This window comes from Rhinoraja longicauda, chromosome 4, assembly GCF_053455715.1.
Source record: "Rhinoraja longicauda isolate Sanriku21f chromosome 4, sRhiLon1.1, whole genome shotgun sequence".
Taxonomy (NCBI): Eukaryota; Metazoa; Chordata; class Chondrichthyes; order Rajiformes; family Arhynchobatidae; genus Rhinoraja; species Rhinoraja longicauda.
The window spans coordinates 11,807,051-11,816,502 of NC_135956.1; the positions used below are offsets into that span (position 1 = coordinate 11,807,051).

Sequence of the window (9,452 nt, forward strand, 5' to 3'; positions counted from 1 at the left end):
AATTAAGCTTGAACAGAAAACTATGGACGGCTGTGGAGGCCAAGTCCATGTTAAGGTGGAGATTGACAGATTCTTGATTAGGCAGAGTGTCAGGGGTTAAGGGGCAAAGGCAGGAGAATGGAGTTGATAAATCAGCCATGATTGAATGGCAGAAAATACTTGATGGGCCGAATGGCCTAATTCTGCTCCTAGAGCTTATGGAAACTCTTCTGCACTCATTTAAATATTCATTAGCATCAACCGTTGTCAGTTTACAATAGTACATAAATTAATTTTCTGTTTATAACATTCCTCACGAAGCATATTCTGATATGTCTGAAAAAGACCGCCAATATTTATAAGAAAGAAATGTTGGCAATGGATACTTACTAGTTTTCTGAAGTGTCTGGAATGGAAAAAGATGGGGCTCTAATATTGCAGGTAACGCATTTTGCTTCACGCATAGGTATTCCAGTATATGTCTTTTCCACTTTAACAAAACCAAAAACTCAAAATTAATAAATTTTCATTTCAATATACTCCTCAATGGAAATATTTTTATGTCAGATGCAAATTAATAGTTAAATCATTCACACAATACAGAATACGCAGTTCATTGATACACTACCGCTTGAATGCAACACTCAAAGATTTAAATCAATATTTTGCAGCAAATATAATGAGCCTAGAAATCCTAGAATTTATTTCAACTTTTTGCAATTGAAAATCAATTTACCCAGAGTGAACCACTACAATTATCATTTTAAAGTTGTTTCACCCTCCCTCTCTCCCCTCTCCCATCAAGCAAGAGGTACAGAAGTGTGAAAATGTATACCTCCAGATTCCAGGGCAGTTTCTTCCCAGCTGTTATCAGGCAACCATCCTATCAAGAATTAGGGTCCTCATTGTTACTATCTACCTCATTGGCGAGCCTTGGATTATCTTTAATCTAACTTTACTCAACTTTATCTCACGGTAAACCATATTCCCTTTATAGACACAAAAAGCTGGAGTAACTCAGGGGGACAGGCAGCTTCTCTGGTGAGAAGGAATGGTGACGTTTCGGGTTGAGACCTCTCTTCAGACTGGTTATGGATAAGGGAAACAAGAGATGATGTGGATAAACGATGATGTGGAGAGATAAAGAACAATGAATAAAAGATATGCAAAAAAGCAATGATGATAAAGGAAACAGGCCATTATTAGCTGTTTATAGGGTGAAAACGAAAAGCTAGTGCGACTTGGGTGGGGAGGGATAGAGAGGGAATGCCAGGACTTCGTGAAGTGAGAGAAATCAAGATTCATACCACTGGACTATAAGCTGCCCAAGCGAAATATGAGATGCTGTTCCTCCAATTTGCGTTTAGGCTCACTTGACAATGGAGGAGACCTAGGACAGAAATGTCTGTGTAAGAATGGGAAGAAAAATTAAAGTGTCCGGCAACCAGGAGATCAGGTAGGTTCAGGCGGGCTGAGTGAAGGTTTTTCCACGAAACGATCGCCCAATCTGCATTTGGTCGCGCCAATTTATAAGAGTCCACATCTTGAACAATGGATACAGTAGATGAGGTTGGAGGAGGTGCAAGTGAATCTCTGCCTAACCTGAAAGGACTGTCGGGGTCCCTGGACAGAGTCGAGGGAGAATGTATAGGGACAGGCGTTGCATCTTCTGTGGTTGCAGGGGAAGGTACCTGGGGTAGGGGTGGTTTGGGTGGGAAGGGATGAGTTAACCAGGGAGTTATCAATGCTATCATTAAGAAGGAATAATATTTTTTAGCTCATGAGAAAAGTTATCTATTAGTGATGTGAAAATGAATATAAAGATTCTTCCCCTAAAGATCTGCAAAGGTTCAAAGTTGTCTTAGTTTAGTAGAACTAAACATAAGTAAGTATATCTTCTTTGCATATTCAATGGCACGTGGTGCCTAATGTGCAACAGCAAATATTACCTATAGTGATAAATTCCTATCTATTTACTGAATGTTTTCATCATATGAATATGAAACTTGTGTTGAAGTTCAACTATTCAATAAAAAAGATACAAAGTGCTGCTCCAGTCTGCATCTCTGGACAACTTGGATGGTCAACATTTTAGGTCGAGACCCTCATTCAGAGTCTGAGTCTGAAGAAGGGTCCCGACCCGGATCGTCACCTATCCATGTTCTCCAGAGATGCAGACTGACCCTCTTTGTTTTTCCAGTACTCTAGATCTTTATTTGTAAACCAGCATATGCAGTTCCTTGTGTCGTCTATTATTCAAACTTCATTTCTGCGGCATTTTGCTAACAATTGTGGACACAGCCCAGACCATCACACAAATCAACCTCCCTTCCATTGACTCCATTTATACCTAGCTAGGCAAGGCCACCAGCTTAATCAAGGACGAGTCGCAGCCTGGCCACTCCCTCTTCTCCCTTCTCCCATCGGGCAAAAGGTATAGAAGTATGAAAACGCAAACCTCCAGGTTCAGGGACAGTTTCTTCCCAGCTGTTATCAGGCAACTGAACCATCCTACCACAACAAGAGAGCAGTCCTGAACTACTAACTACCTCATTGGAGACTTTTGGACTATCTATGATCGGACTTTATTAGCTTTATCTTGCACTAAACGCTATCCACGTTATTCCCTTTATCATGTAGCTGTACACTGTGGAAGACTCAATAGTAATCATGTATTGTCTTTCCGCTGACTGGTTAGCACACAACAAAAGCTTTTCACTGTACCTTGGTACACGTGACAATAAACTAAACTCAAACAGCTTCTTAGATAGCTTTCATTTAAAAGAGCAGCATGAATGAACATGTCCAAAACATGGATAAACATAGCATATCATACCTAGAATCTGTCCTGATGGGCACTGACATCTTCCGTTATTATCTATAATAGCACCTGAGGAACACTTAATACAGTTCCATCCATCTTGCGTAACTGCCTTGAAACAAGGAATTATAATAAAGTATGTTACACAACAATGAAAAAAACAAAAGGGTAGTTTTAAACTGGTTATGCTCTCTATCTAATTAGTTTTCTTTGCCTCTTTGAATTTCAATTTTTTTAAACTTCTTTAATATAATCATTAATCCACATGGGGTAGGTAAAACTGGACCAATAGAGCACTCACACAGAGTTTCAACTGGAATTGCAGTCAATAATTTATCTGCAAAGGGCTTGTAAATGCATTCTAATCATACAGAGCATCCAGATGATGATGTACATTGCAAGCATGTGTTACTTTGGAATTATTAATTCCACACATCAGTCTGCATCGTCTTTTAACTCGTCACACTTTAAAATTCTTTCATTCCTAGTATGTGCACATTGCTGACAGTGTATGCCTAATTGCTGTGAATCTGATGAGACAGTTAAGATCCAATCTTATTGGTTGGTCTGGAGTCACATAGAGGCCAGTCAAAGTAGCGATGGGTGGATTTTATTTTCTTGAAGGATATCAATGAACCCAGTCGGTTCATAATTTATAGGTTTAAGATGAGGAGGGAAAGATTTAATAGGAACCTGAGGGGTAACTTCTTTACACAGATGGTGGTGGGTGTATGGAATGAGTTGCTGGAGGAGTTTCATCCGAACAACATTACAAATCTCGGCGGCCGTCGATATCCGCATCGAAAGAGCGCACCGCTCGCTGACTACCAAACCGAAAGAGAGTGCGGCTCCCCCGCGAGCCATCATCGCCCGCTTCATTGACCACCAGGTGAAAGACCGCATCATACAACAAGCATGGAAACAAAAAATAACATATGAGGAACGGACCATTTACTTCAACCATGACTACACTACCGAGATACAAAAGAAGAGGAAACAAGTGCGGGATGTAATAAAAAAGTTGAAGGAGAAAAACATAAAGGCACAGTCCCCATATCCTGCAAGACTGAAGGTGTTTCTGGGAACAGAGACGAAGACATTCAATACACTGATGGAGGCTGCCCCCATGCTGAAGGACATGGGGATCCATGTGGAGGAGGACGAGTGGGAGAAACTACAGAGAGTGAGGATGGAGGGCAGCTGGACTACGGGGACAGGACAGAAGGGAAAGAGGAGACAGCCACCCATCACAGAGGCGGACATACAAGCCCTCGGTCTGTGAACTCTGAGGTTCACAGTGGTAAGGACTAAAAAAAAAAAAAAAAACAGCCTGGAACTAAGGGTAAAAAAATAATGACAATCCTGAAGTATATATAATGCGGACAATCTGAATTTATGTTTAATGTTCAAAGAATTGAAAAGGAGCTAGTTATGGGATTTAAGTAACACTTATACTGAATAATGTCAAAATTGGTTGAAGGAGCAAAGCTGGATCTCAATTTGAGCAAGGAGCAACTTAATTCTGAGAAGTTGCAGGTGCACATTGTGCTATTTCCCCAGAGAGATTGCCACACTCTCTGATGACGGGACTTTTGGGAGTCACATGTTATTTTTGTATAGTAGTTCAGAGGGAGATGTGTATTGTTTGTTTGTTTTTTCGCTGTGTATCGTTTTGCACAGTTGTTTTGATTTATAGGAGGAACCGAGTTTATGGCCTACATCTTAAAATGTCATGAATAAGTTGAACCTTGTTTCTTATAATGTGCACGGTCTAAATCACCCTATTAAGAGAAAGAAAATATTGAGTCAGTTGAAGAAACTACAATGTGCCATTGCACTAATCCAAGAAACTCACTTGAGTGAAAATGAACATAAAAAACTGAAAAGGGAATGGGTAAACCAAGTATTCCATGCTTCATATGGCAAGAAAAGGGGGGTGGCCATACTAATTAATAAATCCCTACCATTTTCTGTAGAGAAAGTGATTAAAGGTGATATGGGAAGATATATCATGGTGGTTGGCACAATAGGAGATATGAGTATTTCAATATTAAACATCTATGCCCCAAATGAAGAAAATGAAACATTCTTTAAAAACATAGCCAATATACTTACCAGTAACGGACGAGGGATGATAATTTTGGGAGGGGATTTTAATACCATACAGAATGGTAACTTAGACAGGTTGCCATCTGAGAGGGGACCAAAAACAAAAAAATCCAGAGTCCTAAATAATGTTATAAAAGAATTAGGTCTGGTTGATCCATGGAGACATAATAATCCTAAAGGAAGAGATTTTACCTTTTATTCTAACCCACATGGGAGTTATTCGAGAATAGACTTTTTTTGTGTGTCAAAACAACAGATACATACAGTCAGGGACTGCAGTATAGAATCCATAACTATAAGTGACCACGCCCCTGTCATACTATCCATTGAGCTGGGCAGGGAATCCTTCTTTAAGTACTGGAGACTTAATGTGTCAATCCTATCAGATGAAAAGGTTGTCAAAGAACTAAAACTAAACTTAAAGGAATATTTTCAAATAAATGACAATGGCGAGGTCTCACCATCGACATTATGGGAGGGAGGAAAAGCAGTCATGAGAGGGAAAATAATAGAGATAACTTCCAGATTGAAAAAAACCCGAATGGAAAGGCAAGGAAAGCTAGAAAGTAAAATCAGAGAGTTGGAGTTAGAACATAAAAGAACAAGAAACAACTCTATTCTCGTCGAATTAAAAAAAATGAGACAAGAGTTAGACGAACTTTTAACATATAAAGCAGAAGGAGCTCTTCGTTTTATAAATCAAAGATATTATGAGATGGGTAACAGAGCAAGCCGGTTACTGGCATTCCAACTGCGAAAAGCTCAAACAAATAGAATAGTTACAAAAATAAGACATCCCACTTCCAATTTTATTATGGCTAAGCCAAAAGAGATAGCAAAGGCCTTTGCAGAATATTATAAAAACTTATACAGTGACTCAGAATCTAATCTCACTGAGACCAAAACACAAGAATTTTTCAAAAAACTACATTTACCAGCATTAAAGGTAGAAGAAGCATCTGAAATGATAAAACCAATTTCGTCACAAGAAATAGCCGATACTATAAAAACCCTTAAAAGTAACAAATCCCCAGGTACAGATGGCTTCTCAGGGGAGTATTATAAATGTTTTGCAGAAGACATAACACCAGAATTATGTAAAGTTTTTAATTATGTGCTATCAACAGGAAACCGCCCAGATACTTGGTCAGAAGCCATAATTTCCGTATTACATAAGGAGGGCAAAGATCCGACTTCATGTGAGGGATATAGACCGGTCAGCTTGCTCTGTAATGATTTAAAAATATTAACAAGCATACTAGCACAGAGAATGCAACAACATATAACTAAATTAATCAAGCCAGATCAAACGGGGTTTATCCCGGGGAGACAGGGGGCTAACAATATCAGGAGAACACTAAATCTTATATCATGTGCTAAAAATAATCCCAGACCTACCATGCTGCTTAGCCTAGATGCACAAAAAGCGTTTGACCGTGTGAAATGGAACTTTTTATATCAAACATTGAAGGTTTTTGGGTTTCACTCAACGTTTATAGACTGGGTAAGAATTGTTTATAAAAATCCCAAATCACGGATCAGAATTAATGGCTGCTGCTCAGACTTCTTCTACCTCAAAAGAGGAGTCAGGCAAGGAGATTGCCTGAGCCCGCTACTGTTTGCTGCAAGTATTGAACCGTTAGCAGAGTCAATAAGACAAAATAAAAACATTAAAGGAATAAAAGATGAAGGGGGCATAGAACACAAGACGTCATTATTTGCGGACGATTTATTAACATACATAGTGGAGCCCTCCACGTCTATACCAGCTCTACTAGATAACCTAAAAGAATATGGTGAAATATCAGGATATTTGACAAATGAAGCCAAATCAATAGCAATGATGCTCTCAGGAGATTGTCCAGTGGAACTTAAAGAAAAAGTCCATTTTAAATGGACCAAAAAAGGGTTTAGATACCTTGGTATAATTATCACTTCGAATACAGCACAGCTATTTGAAGCTAATTATGGGAAACTGATATCTGAGATAAAGGATGATTTGGCTGGATGGGAGATTTTACCGTTGACTCTGGTGGGAAGAGTAGAAACAGTCAGAATGAATATATTGCCAAGACTGTTGTTTTTGTTCCAATCGTTGCCTATTATGATCTCGGGAGCTTTTCTAAAAAAACTGGATAAAATTATATCGAAATTCTTATGGCAAAGTAAAAAAGCAAGAATTAAATACAAGACGCTTCTTAGCAAAAAAGAAAAGGGAGGGTTGAACTTGCCTAATTTAAGAAATTATTATTGGGCAACGCAACTCAGAGCCTTAATCATGTGGACCACTAAAGAGAAAGATTCAATGTGGGTGGAGATGGAGCAAAACGCTTGTAAAAATTTGCCTTTAGAATCACTCCCATTTTTAAACGAGAAGGCCCTGAAGAGGCTCAGGATGGGCAACGAGTGGATTAGGGTAACAATGAAAATCTGGTCAGCAGTAAGAAAGAAGCTGAAGCTGTCAAATTCTGTAAGCAGGGCTACTAGAATAGCAAAAAACCCAGACTTTGTACCATCTACCATGGACTCAGGATTTGACAGATGGGCTGACAAAGGGCTAATATACATAGATCAAATGTTTCAGGGACAAACAATGAAAATATTCACACAACTTCAAAAAGAATTCAATTTATCTGCTCATGACTTTTACAAATTCTTACAGCTAAGAGATTACCTACAGAAACATCAGGAATGGGAGAACATCTGCAAGACTCCATCTAAATTAGAGGAAGTGTTGTGGGGGTTCTCGGAAGACAAGTCAAAAAAAGGGATTATATCAAAAATTTATGAAGCACTACAACATGAATTCAAAGAGAACAACTTACATATCAAAGAAAAATGGGAACTGGAAGCGAATATCATAATATCAGAAGAAGGGTGGGAGGAATCATTTAAAGAGGGACATAAACTAACTAAGAGCCCAACATGGAGGGAATTTGACTGGAAAGTTAAAATGCGTTACTTTTATACTCCATTCATTACATCGAAATATAGTAATACAACTGATTTATGTTGGAGGGAGTGTGGAGAAGTTGGGGACTCCACTCATATATTCTGGGATTGCCCAAAAATACAGGATTTCTGGAAGAATATTCAAAAGGAAATTAAACAGATTATGGGCATTAACTTCCCTCTGGAACCAGCACTTTACATTTTGGGTATAATTCCTGACAGTATGACAGATAAGAGTTCGAAACATTTACTGACAATCCTGCTGCTGATAGCAAAGAAGACGATAACAACTTCGTGGTTGAAACCACAGCCTCCAAGCATAATGCAATGGAGAGATAGGGTAAAAAATGTGTATATAATGGAAAAAATCACAGCAAGGTTACAGTTGACAACAGACATGTTTGATAAAAGATGGTCATTATTAATACAGGCAATGCCGGGACTCGAGTCTCTTCCGTTCTTGGGAACTTAAAGTAAGGGTATTTACATTCAATATGCATCTCCTATGTTTGTTTAGTTTGTGTTTGTATGTATGTAAAAAAAAAAAATAATAAAAATAAAGTTAAAAAAAAAAAAAACTGGTTATGCTCTCTATCTAATTATTTTTCTTTGCCTCTTTGAATTTCAATTTTTTTAAACTTCTTTAATATAATCATTAATCCACATGGGGTAGGTAAAACTGGACCAATAGAGCACTCACACAGAGTTTCAACTGGAATTGCAGTCAATAATTTATCTGCAAAGGGCTTGTAAATGCATTCTAATCATACAGAGCATCCAGATGATGATGTACATTGCAAGCATGTGTTACTTTGGAATTATTAATTCCACACATCAGTCTGCATCGTCTTTTAACTCGTCACACTTTAAAATTCTTTCATTCCTAGTACGTGCACATTGCTGACAGTGTATGCCTAATTGCTGTGAATCTGATGAGACAGTTAAGATCCAATCTTATTGGTTGGTCTGGAGTCACATAGAGGCCAGTCAAAGTAGCGATGGGTGGATTTTATTTTCTTGAAGGATATCAATGAACCCAGTCGGTTCATAATTTATAGGTTTAAGATGAGGAGGGAAAGATTTAATAGGAACCTGAGGGGTAACTTCTTTACACAGATGGTGGTGGGTGTATGGAATGAGTTGCTGGAGGAGTTAGCTCAGGTAGGTCCTATCGCAACTTTTATGAAACATTTTCTACAGGTACATGGATAGGACAGGTTTAGAGGGATACTAGACCAAGTGGATCCGTTGGGCCCAAACCTCTCCTGCGTTGGTGCAGCACCCTCTTCTCCCCTCTTCTCCCCCCCTCTCCCCCACTCCATCCCCCTTCAAACACCTTATACCCCCCCTCCCTCCCTAGGAGATAAATTTAAACTTTAAAATGTGAATAACTTTAAAAATATAACACCGATTTCAATTAAACCTTCCATTAGCACCAAACGGACGACGGTGAGTAAGGTGGGTCTAAAATTGTCGCGCTATTGTGTACAGTTTTGGCTGTGGTTCAGGACCTAACAAACGAGAGTTTTAGTATATAGATGGGCTAAACACAGGCAGGTGGGACTAGTGTAGATGGGGCATGTTAGTCGGC

At 38.8% G+C, this 9,452-nt stretch overlaps 1 protein-coding gene across 1 annotated transcript in view; it reads right to left on the reverse strand.

Annotated features, from left to right (window-relative positions):
• Positions 1 to 2,844, reverse strand: part of tmem67 (transmembrane protein 67) — an 86,465-nt gene extending 83,621 nt beyond the window's left edge. The window contains exons 1-2 of the mRNA XM_078398411.1: positions 2,816 to 2,844; positions 370 to 385 (exon numbers count right to left, since the gene is read on the reverse strand). Of these exons, the coding sequence (XP_078254537.1) occupies positions 370 to 385; positions 2,816 to 2,844 (45 nt within the window). The remainder of the gene's footprint in view (positions 1 to 369; positions 386 to 2,815) is intronic.
• Positions 2,845 to 9,452: the final 6,608 nt, after the last annotated feature.